A 17391-nucleotide genomic window follows, 5' to 3' on the forward strand; every position below is an offset into this window, starting at 1 on the left:
TCGCCCGTTTCCGCCTAAGCCCGTTGAGCCGAAGCCCTTAAGTCTTCACTCTGCTCCCGGCTCACTATGCTGCCGGCTGTATGAGGCTCTGTTCATTTTAAATCTGCCGCGCTGCACTGCCCGACGTCATACGCCTGTGCAGTCCCGCCTCTCTGAACGCCATTGGAGAAAAAACCAGAAAATTTCAAAAATGTCTTCCTCCGCACTCCCGCTCCAACTCTCAGACTTCCTTCTTCAAATCAAACCTGAAGCAGGAGATAAAGATTCACTATGGAAATTCCTGATGCTTTTCCCATACAATAAACACAATTGAGTAAATGACTGTGTGTGTATATAATCATTGGCTATCTCTGTCAAGGTTTCAGCTCACACTTAATTGTTTTAGGGAACAACGTGGGAAGTTAGAAGTTAGATTAGAATTTAAGGGTCAGAAATGTGGGGGAGTCCAGCTCCGGGCACTCCGTGGGTCAAAGGCTAGTGATCACCATGGATGGATGGCAGGATGACAAAACCAGTGAGGCTACGGGCTGGTGACCACCCTCCTCAAACCAGCAGGTCCCAAGCTGCAGGCCTTTGCAGGGGGAGGCACAACAGCTGATTAATCATTATGTCAGCCAGTCCAGAGTCTGAGGCGTATAATTCAGGGCCTGCCATTGGCAAGTCCTGTGGTTGATACTGAAAGTCGATGACAAAGTCAGCAAGTTGGGTAACAGAAGCCTGATGGTCATAGCCCTGGGTCTGCAATTTTGTGAGTCCAATGGTGAAGTCAAAGGCCCGATGCTTGTGAGGCAGGTGGAGGCAATCTGGCCAGGTGCTGGAGGGGTGGAGTGTTTTGTGTGTGTAAGTGTAAAGGTGGGTGTGTAGTAGGGAAGAAAGGGCCTTGTTCTATTACTGTTGATGCTTGTGTTGTTTTGTTGAACATTGTGGGTATGCTATGTTGGTGCCAGAATGTGCGGCAACACTTATGGCCTGTCCCCAACACATCCTTGGGTTGTATTGTTCGTTAACACAAAAGATGCATTTCACTGTATGTGATAAATATAAAATCATCTGACAAAAGGGTGGTTGAAGATCAAGACCATTTATGGTTTACAAGGCAGCAATGCTCTTCTCTCCCCTCTAGGTTTGGATTATCTGTAGCAAATGCCCTAAAGCACTGAAGAGATATTACTAACATCTGTCTCTGCAAAATCCACTGGTGCATTGGGTAATCCAGTGCCCTTCCCAGACGAACATCAATGTCCAGGCCAATTTTTTTGTATTTTTAATACCTACTGCTAGAGAAGAAACCAGTTGAGCTCCCTTTACAATGTCCCATCGAATATCAGGGCAGGAAGAAAATACAAAAAGCTCTTGTGAGACTCCCATAAAACACCTGCATGGGAGGTCCAACAACAGTTAGGTAAAGAATATAGCCTATTGACCATTAAAATAGTATGGACAAGTCGTCAAGCTAAAGGCAGAAACTTTATGCATGTGATAAAACACTCGAGGACACACAAAAATGCAGTACAGGTCTTTCAGCCCACAATGTGCTGACCTTTTAATCTGCTCTAAGCTCAATATAACTTACCTCCCACATAACCTTTCATTGTTCTATCATCAATGTGCCTATCTAAGTCTCTTAAATACGCTAACATATCCTCCTCTACCACCACCTCTGGTAACACATTCCATTCATCCCACCGCTCTCTTTGTAAAAAAAAACTACCTTTGACATCCCCCTATATTTAAATCCTTAAAATTATTCTCCCCTCGTATTAGCCATTTCTCCCGATCTATCGAGTACCCTCTTATCCTCTTTCACCCAAGCTCAATTTATCCTCATAAGACATCAGATTCATGCTCTCCAATCCAGGCAGCATCCTAGTAAATCACTGCATTCTCTCTAAAACTTCCACATCTTTCCTATAATGAAGCGACCAGAACTGAATACAATAATAATCTGTAAGAGAGGCAGCAAGTGACTGAGTAGGTAAGTGCAAAATGAGCTCACTGTTAAAAGATGGAAACAGAGAACAGAGAGAAATGGCACAGTTCTAATGACTTCAATGGAGGGATTTGAGTGCCTCCATCTTCACCTGTTTCATTCTATTTTCTGTTATCTGATCAAAAGACAGCACCATTTTGCTACCCCAGTTCCACATGCACTAATGTTCACCTGCCGTTTGATGCTTTACTGAAAATCTAAATACAACACATTCATCAGTTCTCCCTCATCCACTTCACTAAATATATCCTCAAAGAACTCCTCCATTCTCTCCACTCCATTACTGTAATGATTTGGTATTAAGATTCAGTCTGATTTCACACTGAGCAGTACTGTGCGAAGTTTATTCTGCAGTCTTGCTCCACATGGTAGACTCATTGTGCAAACAGTGGCATTTACTGTATTGACTCTACACTTTTGAGAAACATTGTGCAGGGGTGCACAACCTTTTTTATGCCATGGATCAATACCACTAAGCAAAGGGTCCGTGTCTGTCAGGTTGGGAACCCCTGGTAGGGATATTTATTACAGCCTGATTTTTACCTTACTAGGGAATACAGTGATATTCATTGCACTAATTGATTCCATAATGGTACAAACTGGCAAAGGAACATATACCATGTAGTGCAATTCCATACTTGTTCTTTTGTGTTAACACACTACTAGAATATTAGACCATAAGATACATGAACAGAATTAGGCCATTTGGCTGTCGAGTCCGCTCTCTAATTTCATCATGGCTGATCTATCAGTACCAATCTCCTGCCTTCTCCCTGCATCCTTTCCATGCCCTGACTAATCAAGAATCTATCTACCTCTGCCTTAAATATACTCAATGACTTCGCCTCCACAGCCACCTGTGGCAACAAATTCCACCGACTCACTACACCCCGGCTAAAGAAATTCCTCCTCATCTCCATTCTAAGAGGACACCCCTCTATTCTGAGGCTGTGTCTGCTGGTCTTAAAAACCCTCGCCCTAGGAAAAATCCTCTTCATATCCACTATATTGAGGATTTTAAAACATTTGTTAGGTTTCAATGAGGTCACCCATCATTCTTCTGAATTCCAGTGAGTAGAGGCCCAGAACCATGAAAACAAGCCTTTAAATATAACCACATCACAAGCCTTTCAATCACGAATCATTTTCATGAACCTCCTTTGAACCCTTTCCAATGTCAGACATCCTTTCTAAGACTGTTCAAAATACTCCAGGTGAGGCCTCACCAGTGCTTTATAAAGCCTCAACATTATATCCTTGCTTTTCTAGTCCTCTTCAAATGAATACTAACATCACATTTGCCTTATTCACCACTGACTCAACCTGTAAATTAAACTTTAGGGAATCCTGCATAAGGAATCCTAAGACTCTTTGCACCTCAGAATTTTGAATTTTCTCTTCATTTAGAAAAATCAATGCTTTTATATCTTCTACCAAAGTGCATACTTCTATGAGCATACAAGTGCATGATTTTGCAAATGCGGAATACTTATTCAGCTTGTCCACCATTTCCATTACTACCTCTCCAGCGGTCTGATATCTACTCTCACATCTTTTTAACACTTTATATATTTGAAGAAACTTTTGATATCTTTCTTTAATGCTATTGGCTAGCTTACCTTTGTATTCCATATTTTCTTCACGACTTTCCCAACACCATATTCCATCTGCCAATTCTTTGCCCATTTTCCTAATATGTCTAAGACTTTCTGTAGACTCTACTTCCTCAGAACTGCCTGCTACTCCACCTATTGTCTATAAACTTGGTCACAAAGCCACCAATTCCATCATCCAAGTCATTGACTTGGAAAAAGAAGCAGTCTCAACATAGACCCTTGTGGGACACTACTCACCAGCAGCCAAACAGAAACCGTTCCCTTTATTCCCACACTTTGCCTCCTGCTAATCAGCCACTATTTTATCCATGCTAGAATCTTTCCTGCAATACCACAAGCTCATAACTTGTTAAGCAGTCTCATGTGTGGCACCTTGTCATAGGCCTTCTGAAAATCCAAGAACACAACATTCACCGGTTCTCCTTTGTCTATCTTGCTTCTTATTTCTTTAAGGAAATCCACCAGATTTGTCAGGCAATATTTTTCCCTTGAGGAAACCATGCTGACTATAGCCTAGTTTATTATGTGCCTCTAAGTAACCCAAAACCACATCCCTAACAATCAACTCAAACATCTTCCCAACTATTGAGGTCAGACTAATTGGCCTACAATATCCTTTCTTCAACCTCTCTTCCTTTCTTGAAGAGTGAAGTGATAATTGCAATTTTCCAGTCCTCCAGACCCATGCCAGAATCTAGTGATTCTTGAAAGATCATTACTAATGCCTCCATAATCTCTTCAGCCACATCCGCGGTGGTTCAACATCCACTTCAGACTTTTCAATCTCCCAAGAACTTTCTCCATATTAATGCAACTTCACACAATTCTTCCCCCTGACACTCTCAAACTTCTGGCATACGGTTAGTTTCTTCCGCAGTAAAGACTGATGCAATTCAGCTTGTCCACCATTTCCTTGTCCTGCATTACTACATATTCAGCAGTCCAATATCTACTCTCGCTTCTCTTTTACCTTTTATGTATTTGAAGAAAACTTTGATATCCTTCTTTAATGCTATTGTCTAGCTTGTCTTCATATTTCACCTTTTCTTCATGACATTTTTTAGTCTCAATCTTCTAACTTTCCACTAATTTTTGTTCTATTACATGCCCGCTCTTTGGCTTTGATTTCTCGTTGGCCACGATTGATTCATTTTGCCTTTAGCATACTTCTTCCTCTTTGGGATATATATATATATATATATTCTGCACCTTCCAAATTGCTTCTGGAAATTCCAGCCATTGTTGCTCTGCCATCATCCCTGCCAGAGTTCTTTCCCAACCAATTTTAGCCAGCTCCTCTCTCATTCTTCTGTAATTTCCTATCTACTTATTCATTTACAGGATGTGGGCATCTCCAGCTTAGCCAGCATTTATTGCCCCATTCCTAGTTGCTCTTGAGAAGGTGATGATGTGCTGCCTTCTTGAACCGCTGCTGTCCCTGAGGTGTAGGGACACTCATAGTGCCGTTAGGGAAGAAATACCATGATTTTAAACTATTGCCAATGAAGGAACAGCAAAATGTTTCCAAGTCAGGATGGTGAGTGGCTTGGAGGGGGATTTCCAAGTGGTGGTGTTCCCAGGTTTCTGCTGTTCTCGTCCTTCTAGATGGTAGTGTTCGACGGTCTGGAAGTCCACTGTAACACTGATACATCTGACTTAGCTTCTCCTTCTCAAATTGCAGGATGAATTCTGTCATATTATGATCACTCTTCCCCCTAAGCGTTCCTTTATCTTAAGCTCTTGAACTCTGGTTCATTGCACAACGCCCATTCCAGAATAGCAACAAGCTGCTCTAAAAAGCCAACTCTTTAGGTATTCAGGAATTTTCCCTCTTGGGATCCAGCACCGCCCTGATTTTTCCTATCTACCTGCATATTGACATCCCCCATGACTATTGTAACATTTCCCTTATGGCATACTTTTCTATCTCCCATTGTAACTTGTAGACCACACCTCTACTACTGCTTGGGGGTCTGTATGTAATTCTCATCAGGGTCTTCTTACCCTTGTAGTTCCTTAGCTCTTCCCACAATGATTCAACACCTATGGCTCCTCTTTCTAATGATTTAATTTTTTTTACCTACAGAGCCACGCCACCCTGCCTTATAACTATTTAACAATTACAGCATGGAAACAGGCCATCTCGGCCCTTCTAGTCCATGCTGAACTCTTACTCTCACCTAGTCCCACCGACTCGCACTCAGCCCATAACCCTCCATTCCTTTCCTGGCCATATAGCTATCCAATTTAACTTTAAATGACAACATCGAACCTGCCTCAACCACTTCTGCTGGAAGCTCGTTCCACACAGCTACCACTCTCTGAGTAAATAAGTTCCCCCCCCTCATATTACCCCTAAACTTTTGCCCTTTAACTCTCAACTCATGTCCTCTTGTTTGAATCTCCTCCACTCTCAATGGAAATAGCCTATCCACGTCAACTCTGTCTATCCCCCTCATAATTTTAAATACCTCTATGAAGTCCCTGCTGAACCTTCTACCCTCCAAAGAATAAAGACCTAACTTTGTTCAACCTTTCTCTGTAACTTAGGAGATGAAACCCTTCCTGTCTGTCCTTTTGATACAATGTGTATCCTTGGACGTTAAGCTCCCAGCTATAATCTTCCTTCAGCCACAATTCGGTGATCCCCATGCCAATCTGTAACTGTCTTACAAGTTCATCTACCTTACTCCATATACTGCACACACTCAAATATAGCACCTTCAAGTCCTGTATTCACCCTTTTCGATTTTGCCCACCTTTTACACTGCGATTCATCCTGCTGACTGTGAAAGAGTCTAACTCTCGACTATTTTGTATCACAGTCCAATGCAAAATGCTACAATGTTTTCTCTTGTTCTGGGTATGTTTAAAAATTTACAAAAGTGCAGGGTTTGATTTGTGATTTTACACTCTGGAGATTAGCACAGGTTTTCAATCATTCCACAGTGATTATGCAGTAAAAACATTATATGTGTGACCACAATGAGGGATCATGTCCCCTTTCTGCTGCACCCCGTGGGGAGGATGGGTGTAGGTTGGGGAGCTTGATATTTCGTACAGACTTTACCCTTCATCTTTCTTGGCAATGAAGATTTAAAAATCATTGTTCAATCAATACTGCATACAATTACCATCTGTTATAGTCATGGGGCACTTCTCCTGCTACACATTTTCATTTAACCACTCTGTGAAGACAATACTCAATCCCACAACAGAAATCTGACTGAAAATCACTTTGATTCTAAATCTCTTGAACTTTCCATCATTCAGATCAATAGCATTGAAATATTTCACAGTGGTTGTCAAGTCCAAACACAGGACAGAGAGGGCTGAGGAGGAGACGGGGAAGTGGAGAAAAGCAGAGGTCTCAGATCTGTGTCTTGCACACAGCAATACTTCTGATAATGATGATTCTACTGGATCAGAAGCCATACTTTGGTTACAGGACTTGCAACATAGGGTCAGGAACCCATGGGGGACAGGAAGAGAGAGAGAGCACTGGCAGGGGTGGGGCCATGTCATAGCTGTGGCTACTCCACCTTTCAACTGCAGTCTGCTGCAACACATCACACACCCACACACGCTTAAGAAATACAGGACTGTGCTTATGGAATTCATTACTACAGACATCTGTGGAGGCCAAGTCAATGGGTATATTTAAAGCAGAGGTTGACAGGTCCTTGACTAGTACGGGTGTTAAATGTCACAGGGAGAAGGCAGGAGAATGGGGTTCAGAGTTGGAATAGCAGACACAATTGGCCACATGGCTTAATTCTGTTCCTACGTCTTGTTGTCTAAGCCATTCAACCTCTTCTGCATTCTCTGGATTGCAGTGTGATCACATCTGATCACTAACTTCACACTACTTCCTATAACTCCTTTATTTTGACTCTCTTCCTATGCGTACATTCCATGACCATTCTGCACCTCCTATCTACCGCTTGTAGCAAGGGAAGATTGCCATCGACAGTTGAATGGTGTTCCAGACAAACTGGGTAGCTCCTGGAGAAAAGAAACAGAATGCATCTGAAATTTAAGAAAAGAATTAGTTGCACCTAGCACACCTCACTCATCTATATAGGTGTCTTTACCTGTGAGTTGTATACAATACACCAAAGGTCCCATTTTCAAGCAACCCCAATGAACAGAGTCTTTGGTCCATTTTCATCCACTTACAAGTTTTCCAGTGTTGGTTGGCTTTGGTTATGTACGGTTAAGGAAATGAGGGGTGAAGAATACTGGCAGACTGGATATAAAGAAGCGTCAATATTCCTTTGTTTACCTGCTATCCTGGATGAAAAACTGCTTGTCCTAAGCATATCCTGATAATAATTCAGTGCCCATTTAATTATGAATCATTTCTTTATTAAAGTTATTCACTTTCGAAGTATAAAATGAGAAGCTCCATTAACCAACTCCAGGCCAAGTTAATCGTTTTCCATTTCCATAATTAGCCCCATTAATGATTGCACAGGTCGTACCTGCTCTAAGGAAACCGAGACAGAGAGAGTGAAGAGGCACTCAATATGAAAGAACAAAACCGTAATGCATACTGAACTGAGAAATAACACGAAGGACAAAGTGGAATGAAAAATCATTTAGAATAAAACCATTTTAACCAAATGGAATGATAGAATCAGAATAAACAAAACAATGAAATCACAAAATATACAAATAAATCATATACAAAATAAATAGTCTGTAATCTACAAAGTCTTTACCATTGTTAATTATAAATGTCATTTAACTGACAATTTTATGAAACTTACACTTCATCCATAGATTTTTTGTGCTTAATATATACATAGTTATGAATACTGTAGTCAGAATACTTCACCTCAGAGTCAGTTTTGTACAATATAATACAAACTGCAATTTACTTGCAAATTTGATTGATTAAACAATATGTAATGATAGTCTATCTGCCATAAGAACACTTACAGTTACAGCCTTGTTTCTCAATTGTGAAAAACCCTTTTTTACATTCGTCCATTGGTGGATTTGGCATATTTACCTGCTATGTAGACATGACTATATCTTCCAAAGGAGTTCTAGAGTCCATATATATTGGAGTGTTATTCACAGTTTGCATACAAGTGTTGAAATCAATTAAGTCAATGATGTTTTGTGCAAATGTGGAATCAAGTTTCCATTTTCAAGTTACAATTTAAATGCCCAGCAACCCCAACTCTTTTGGGATAGAATATGCAGTAACATCCCATTTAATACAATGGATGTTTAAAATGTCAAACACCTACTAAATTAAGCTGGAGAAATGGAAGCATTTTCAAAATTCCGAACATTCACCTTCAATGACCATCATAAATCACACGCCATAATTTAAAACAAATTTTACAGTCTCACACTTAATCTCAATGGGTCGTCATTTAAAAAAATACACATTTCTCTTCCCAGCCAGAATGTGGTGCTTTATACTACTTTCCAACATTTACCATTCTCCTTTTGTGCAAGGAAAATCAAAAGAAAACATGAACATAAAGAAGGATAACAAGCCACCAGTGTGCAGAGGATCTGTCTGAATCTTGGCAGTTGTTTATAGTGTTCAACTCAACCACCTCTGTCATTCTTCGTTCACCTTCTTGTGCCGAGGCACATCTCTTTGGTCTCATGACAGTGGACATGTGTGCTTGCATGTGCCTGCATACACAACACAGCAGTTCTCAGAACAGTAAGCTAGTGAGCAGCTCTGTCGCTATGCTATATTTTGCCTTCATTGTGCATGCTATGATTTGACTTGTGAGTCACACAATTCTGCTCATTGAGTAGATTTGCTGTTTCATCAGGTAAGTGATCATGCATCTCATTTAAAGTCAATTCAATCTTAGTGTTTTCACTGTCTGACGACTGTGGAGTTTTATCCATGATGGATGCCATCAGGGCATTCTGATAATGCTGTCTTGTAATCTATAAAATGGAAAAAAAGCAAAATAGATCTGAATATGTGTTTAAAAACATACAATCTATTTATATTTTAAAGATACAACTTTTCCTCACTTAAAAATATGCCCGAGGATAATTGTCAGCAAAATTATAACTTCCATCCGTTGAGTCTTGTTTAAAAATGAATGCCCTAGAGGTTAAAAATGAATGCCCTAGAGGTTAAAAATGAATGCCCTAGAGGTTAAAAATGTGCATGAACAGGCTTAAACAATACAAAGTATAAACCAGGTGTTAAGAAAAAAAATCAAAATGCACATTTAAGTTACACAGGAGACAATTATAATATCACTCAGGGCTTGAAGAACTTATTATGTGAATAGGGATTATTCCAATCGCAGGGAAAGATTAAAAGAGACAGTAATCTACATTTTCGCTTATTTTAAAGTACTTTCTTTTCCCTTGCAGCTTTGATCAAAATTACAATGGTATGAGTACCAACATTTCATAAAAGTTGATTGCAGCAATTGAAAGCCTAAACTCACACGACATTCTGTTTTGAATTTGAAAAGTTGCTTAAGACATTAAAATTAACAGTCACGGAGATAAAGGGTCATAGACACCAGATAATCTGCAGATGCTGGAAATCCAAAGCAACACACAGAAGAGAAGATGGAGGGATTTCCCGGTGGCCATCTATTTCAATTCTACTTCCCATTCCGACATGTCAATACATGGATGAAGACACACTCAGGTTGGAGAAGCAACATCTTATATTCCATCAGGGAAGCCTCCAACCTGATGGCATGAACACTGATTTCTCCAATTTCTAGTAATTACTCCCCCACCCTCTCCTTCACCATTCCCCATTCTTGCTTCCCTCTTACACCTTCTCTTTTTACCTGCCCATCACCTCCCTCTGATGCTCCTCCCCCTTCCCCTTCTTCCATGGTCTTCCACTCTCTCCTATCAGATTCCCCTATCTCCAGCCTTTACCTCTTGCACCAATCAACAACTCAGCTCTTTACTTCAACTCCCCCCCCCGTTTCACCTATCACCTGCCACTTTGTACTTCTCCCTTCCCTCCCTCCCTCACCTTCTTATTCTGCACCTTCTCCCCTTCCCTTACAGTCCTGATGAGCCTAAAGAGCTGATAGTTCACTCTTTTCCATAGATGCTGCCTGGACTGCTGTCCAGCATTTTGTGTGTGTTGGAACAGAGATAAAGGGATTAAGGCATTTAACCCTCAAAATGTCTGAAGACCATCTTTTTAAAAAAATGCTGCAGCAGTTCATTGTTTGAGAAACTCCAGAAAAACAGCCTCTCCTTAAATGCTTCCGAAATTGATTTGAATGGTGAAAAAGCATTAACCTTTGGTGCCTTATTTTTGTGAATTAGATTTTGTAAATCTGTAGGATAACTGATTTAAGAATTCAATGAAGGCTACAACAGTTTTGGTCTCTAAAAGTAGATGTTGGATCTGATCAGCAAAAGACCTGTGTAACAGAGGCGCAAACCTAGTAAAGCTCCAAGTTCAAACAGACTGTTCACTTTACTAGATAAATAGTAATGAACCAAGCAACTAGTTTGAGGAAAGCACAAACAAGAGAAAATCTGCAGGTGCAACACCTACAAAATACTGGAGGAACACAGCAAGCCAGGCAGCATCTATGGAAAAAAGTATAGTCGATGTTTCAGGCCGAGATGCTTCAGCAGGACTGGAGGGAAAAACCTGAGGAGTGGATTTAAACGGAAGTGGAGGGGAGAGAGAAACACCAGGTAATAGGTGAAACCTGGATGGGGAGGGATGAAGCAAAGAGCTGGGAAGTTGATTGGTGAAAGACAGAAGGAAGAAAAAGGGGGCAGGAGCACCAGAGGGAGGCGATGGGTGGGCAAGGAGATAAGGCAAGAGAGGGAAAAGGGAAGGGAAATAGTAAGGGGGAATGAGAGGCATTACCAGAAGTTTGAGAAATCGATGTTCATGCCAACAGGTTGGAGGCTACCCAAACAGGATCTAAGGTGTTGATTCTCCAAGCTAAGTGTGGCCTTATCAGGACAGTGGAGGAGGTCATGGATGGACGTATGGGAATGGGAATGGGAAGTGAAATTAAAATGGGTGGCCACTGAGAGATTCCACTTGTTCTGGCAGACGGACCATAGATGCTTGGCGAAATGGTCTCCCAATCTACGTTGGGTTTCACCGATATACAGAAGGCTACCGGGAGCACCAAACACAGTAAACAACCCCAATAGACTCACAGGTGAAGTGTCACCTCACTTGGAAGGACTATTTTGGACCCTGATTGTGAGTGAGGGAGATGGTGTAGCACTCGTTCCGCTTGCAATGGGGAAGTGCCAGGAGGAAGATCAGTAGGGGGTGATGAACGGACCAGGGAGTTGCATAGGGAGTGATCCCTGTGGAAAGCAGAAAGTGAGGGGTGGGTGGGGGAAGAGAGAAGATGTGCTCGGTGGTGGGATCCAGGTGGAGATGGCAGAAGTTTTGGAGCATTGTGTGCTGAACACGGAAGCTGGTGGGGTGGTAGGTGAGGACAAGAGGATCCCTATCCCTGGGAGGGTGGCGGGAGAATGGGGTAAGAGCAGAAGTGCATGGAATGGAAGAGATGCGGTTGAAGGTAGCATTGAGGGTGGAGGAAGGGAAGCCCCTTTCTTTGAAAAGGGAGGACATCTCCTTCGTCCTAGAATGAAAAGCCTCATCCTGAGAGCAGATGCAGCGGAGACTGAGGAATTGAGAGAAGGGGATGGTATTTTTACAGGTAGCAGAGGGGTACAAGGTGTAGTCCAGGTAGCTGTGAGAGTCTGTTGGTTTGTAATAGACATTGGTGGATAAGCTGTCTCCGGAGATAGAGACAGTGAGATCGAGAAAGTGAAGGGAGGAGTCGGAAATGGACCTGGTGAACTTGAGGGCAGGGTGGACGTTGGAGGCAAAGTGAATGAAGTCGATGAGTTCAGCACAGGTTCAGGAAGCAGCACCAATGCAGCGTAGGAAAAGTGCAGGTCGGTCACCAGCGTTGGCTGGAGCATAAACTGTTCCACGTAGCCAACAAACAGGCAAGCAGGCAAACAGGCACCCATGCAAGTGCCCATGGTTACCTCTTTTGTAAGGAAGTGGGAGGCGCCAAAGGAGAAATTAGAGTGAGGACAAATTTCACTAGGTGGAGGAGGGGAACTGGTTAGGATTGGTGCCCAGAACAAAAAATGAAGAGCTTTGAGGCCTTCCTGGTGGGAGATGGAAATTTATAGGGACTAGACATCAATAGTAAAAATGAGATAATGGGGGCCAGGAAACTTGAAGTCCTTGAAAAGATCAAGAGTGTGTGAGGTGTCATGGATGTAGGTAGGAAAGGACTGAACTAGGGGGTAAAGCAGAGTTGAGGTATGCTGATATGAGTTCGGTGGGGCAGGAACAAGCTGAAACAATGGGTCTTACCTGGACAAACGGGTTTATGGATCTTGGGTAGGAGGTAGAAATGGAAGGTAAGCTGTGTGGGAACTAGGAAGTTGATGGCGGGTGGATGGGAGATCCCCAGAGTCAATAAGGTTGGTGATGCTGTGGGTGACAATGGCCTGGTGTTCCTTAGTGTGGTCCTGTTCAAGGGGGAAGTAAGAGGAGGTGTCTGAAAGTTGGCGCTGGCCTCAGCAAGGTCGAGGTCTGTTCGCCAGACTACTATAGCACCCCCCTTCCTCCCTATCTGTGGGTTTGATGATGAGAATAGGATTGGTCCGGAAGGAGTGGAGAGCTGAGCGTTCGGAAGGAGTGAGGTTGGAATAGGAGGGAGGAGTGTTAAGGTCTAGGTTAATGTCTCATCGGCAGTTGGCAATGAAAAGCTCCAGAGCAGGGAGAAGACCAGGGCAGGGTATCCAGAAAGAGGAGGAGGTTTGAAGATGGGAGAAAGGGGTCATCAATGTGGGGTGGGGAGTCCTTTCCAAAGAAACAGGCTTGGAAATGGAGGTTGCAGAAGAAGAGCTCAGTGTCATGGTGGGCGCAGAACTCACTGAGGTGTGGGTGCAGGGGGACAAAGGTGAGGCTCTTACTGAGGACAGAACATTCTGCCTCAGAGAGGGGAAGGTTGAAGGAAACGGTGAAAACCCGGCACAGATAAGTCTGGGATCGGAGCGGGGAAGGGGGTTGGTATTGCCTAAAGGAAGGGAGGTTTGGGGGGGGGGGGTTCACGGATGGTGGGGCAAGAGAAAGATGGAGTCTCCGAGAGTTGGTGGTGGGACTTAAGGGATACAGGATTGCTGAGTGGCAGTGGGGGGAGGGGAGATGGAGGTTTCAGTGGCGATGCATGAAGACCTGGCCTGGAGGTCAAGGTCGGAGTTGGAGGTTGCGCAATTGGCACTTTGGAGGTGTCCGAGGTTATTGGAACCCACATTGATAGCGGTGGCGTCTGGGTTCATAATCTGTTCTGGATTGTTAGAACCATTGAGGTCAGCAGCAGGGATAATGGTCTGGAGACATCCAGGCCTGCCAGCGTTGGAGTCAGCAGGTACTGTGGTCCGTAAATAGGTAATCTTCTGATCCTTGCAAGACATGAGAAAGTCAAAGAACCGGCAATTGAAAGCATGGATCTGGCGGAGGATAAAGAAGCATACAGGTTCATTTCAGGTGGTGGAGAGAGAATCCCGGAGTTGTGAAAATGACAGGGATAGGGACACCAGGTATGAAGGGTTCCGACCTGAAACGTCGACTGTACTTTATTTTTCGATAGATGCTGCCTGGCCTCTAGCATTTTGTGTGTTGAGGGAAGCACAACTGATTTTTGCAAAAAAAAAGAGGAACTTGAATTGTAAGATGCAAGATGACCATTTGATTTTGTTTTCATAAATGACAATAAAACAATGAAAGTATGCGCCTCACCTTTACAAACTGTAAGTCAGTCAGAGCACGCACTGAATAGTCTGGAACATACATTTGTAGCAATGAGTTTAGTTGACTGTTGTTACTCCCTATCTGCGATGCTATTGAATCAATCCGATCGCCCCGGTTCAGTGAATCAGAATGGTTTAAGCCACATGTTCGAGGTGGAGAACGATTATCTACGCAAAGAGAAAACAAGACTGAAAAATTGAAATGTCTAGCACATTTTTGACGTATACAGTGATTCAGCTTTTGTGGGATCTTGACTTCAGCATTTCCGACCTTATGAGTGAAGTCTTTAGGAATTTACTGTCAGTCTTTCCTTTAATAACAGGATCTAACGACCAAATGCTTCTTAAATGTTGCCTGTTATTTTAGAGACAGAGCAAAGTAACAACAAGACCACACTGTCCAATTACACCCATGACCAATTAACCCGTACACCTTTGAAAATGTGAGAGGAAACCCACAGGGTACAAACTCATTACAAGCAGCAGTGGAATTGAACCCCAGTCACTGGCGCTGTAATAGTGTAGTGGTTATAGCCAGTTCATTAGCTATGTTTAAAAGGAAGTTAGATATGGCCCTTGTGGCTACAGGGGTCAGGGGGTATGGAGGGAAGGCTGGGTTCTGAGTTGGATGATCAGCCATGATCATAATAAATGGCGGTGCAGGCTCGAAGGGCCGAATGGCCTACTCCTGCACCTATTTTCTATGTTTCTATATTACTGTACTGCCCCACTAGGCAATTCTCTAGCCACTACCACTGTGTAAAAAATATCCCTCATAAATACCTTTCCTCTCTCACATTCATCCTAAGCTGAGCAGTATTTGTCCCTTCCACTCTGGAAAAAAGATTCGACCCACTCTATGTTTGCTCTCATAATTATATACATTTCTATCAGGACACCGCTCAACTTCCTAAGTTCCAGAAAACAAAATCCAAGTTTGTCTATCCTTTCGATGGAGCTAATACTCTCTAATCATTGTAATATGGGGACAAAGTCAAAAAGGATGATGAATATAGGACTGAAGTTATTATATTTGAATGCAAGTACTATATGGAATAATGTAGATAATCTTGTAGCGCAGTTAGAAATTGGCAGGTATCATGTTGTGGACTTCAGATAATTTTTCAAGAGTGAATCCTTGCAGACAACAGACCTCGATGGGGTACCGGGTAGGGCTCTGAAAACCTTGCCATCTAACTGCCAACCATCTCTTGTTCCTACAGCTGCAAGTTCCCATCTGATTCAAAAGAGCAACAATCAACCAAGAGCTGGGTGAGCTACCTTAACGACCATCGTCCAGTGGCACTCACGTCTATGGTGATGAAGTGCTTTGAGAGATTGATTGAGGCTAGAATCAACTCCTGCCTCAGCAAGGACCTAGACTCAACTGCAATTTGCCTACTGCCATAATAGGTCTACAGATGTGATCTCATTGGCTGAACTAGACAATACTAACACCTACGTCGGGCTGCTGTTTATTGACTACAGTTCAGCATTTAACAATTATTCCTACCGATCTGATCAAAAAGTTCTAAAACCTGGGCCTCTATACCTCCCTCTGCAACTCAATCCTCAACTTCCTCACCGGAAGACTGCAGTCTGTGCAGATTGGAAATAACATCTCCATCTCACTGATAATTGATACAGGCACAGCACAAGAACGTGCTTTACTCTCTGGAGGCATAGCTCAAATGTAATTTACAAACTTGCTGGCTTGCACTCAACGTCAGTTGGACCAAAGAGCTGATTGTGAACTTCAGAAATGGTAAGACAAGGGAACACACACCAGTCTTTATAGACGGATCAGAAATGGAAAGAGTGATCAAAGTTCCTGGGATCAACATCTCTGAGGATCTATCTTGGGCCCAACATATTATTGTAGTTGATGGCACAATACTGGCTATACGTCATTACAATTTTGAGAAAATTTGATACGTCAGCAAAGATACTCACTAATTTCTACAGGAGAGCATTCTAACTATAATAAGTAATAAATTAATTATGCTGAGTAAATGAATTATAAATACCATTTAAGTGTATTAACAACCCTTTAAGATCATATTTCTGTGTTTGGTATAGAACTTTCAGCAGTTCTTGATATATTTGCAGGTACAGCCATGCCATGGGTATAATTGTAGATTGTAAAGGGATGTGCATTCATAAAGATGGGCAATCAAAAGTAAATGATTGGACTGACAGTTGATGTAATTGTTTCAACCAGTGTTGCACAACGCCAATGCCAAACTGGCTGCATCACCATCTAGTATGGGGCTGGGGAGCACTGAAGTAAGCTGCCAAAAGTTGTAAACTCAGTCAGCTCCATCATGAACACAATCTTCTGTTGCATCCAGGACACTTTCAAGGAGCGATGGCTTAAAAAGCCAGTCTTCATCATTAAAGACCCCCATCACAGTACATGCCCTCTTCTCATTGCTACCATCAGGGAGGAGGTACAAGGTCCTGAAGGCACACACCCAACAATCTTGGAACAGCTTCTTCCTCTCTGCCATCAGATTTCTGAATGGACATTGAACCTACGAATACTATCTCATTACTTTTTTGCACTACTTATTTAAATTAACATTATATATATTACTGTAATTCAGTTTTTATTATGTATTGCAATGTACTGCTGTTACATAATAATAACCAGTTTCAAGACAAATGCTGGTGATACTTAACCCGATTCTGATTACTGAGTCATGCTGAAAAAAGATGATAGCTGGGAGCTTAACATCCAAGGATACACATTGTATTGAAATGACAGGGTGGTGGTGTGGCTCTGTTGGTAAAAAAATACCAAGTCCTTGGAAAAAGGTTTGAAATATTTGCTAATCTGCCCATATTTTTACCCAAGTAGAACAGTACAGCATAATATGGTCTCTTCAGCCCACAATGTTGTGCCAACATTTTAACCTAGTCCACGATCGATCTACCCATCGCTCCAACATAACACATAAACCTCCACTTTTTTTTTCATCCATGTGCCTATCA

The 17391-nt window shown here is 42.3% G+C and overlaps 1 protein-coding gene and 1 long non-coding RNA gene across 2 annotated transcripts in view; one reads left to right on the forward strand and one right to left on the reverse strand.

Annotated features, from left to right (window-relative positions):
• Nucleotides 1-524: 524 nt before the first annotated feature.
• LOC134358796 (metal transporter CNNM2-like) overlaps nucleotides 525-17391 on the reverse strand; it is a 158155-nt gene continuing 141288 nt past the window's right edge. Inside the window, exons 7-8 of the mRNA XM_063071294.1 lie at nucleotides 14387-14565; nucleotides 525-9534 (exon numbers count right to left, since the gene is read on the reverse strand). Of these exons, the coding sequence (XP_062927364.1) occupies nucleotides 9328-9534; nucleotides 14387-14565 (386 nt within the window). The 3' untranslated portion in view covers nucleotides 525-9327. The remainder of the gene's footprint in view (nucleotides 9535-14386; nucleotides 14566-17391) is intronic.
• LOC134358800 (uncharacterized) lies at nucleotides 9543-16581 on the forward strand. Its single transcript, XR_010020950.1, has 2 exons — nucleotides 9543-10261; nucleotides 15621-16581. It is a non-coding gene; the product is annotated as an uncharacterized LOC134358800 (long non-coding RNA).

This window comes from Mobula hypostoma, chromosome 19 (genome assembly GCF_963921235.1).
Source record: "Mobula hypostoma chromosome 19, sMobHyp1.1, whole genome shotgun sequence".
In the NCBI taxonomy this organism is placed as follows: domain Eukaryota; kingdom Metazoa; phylum Chordata; class Chondrichthyes; order Myliobatiformes; family Myliobatidae; genus Mobula; species Mobula hypostoma.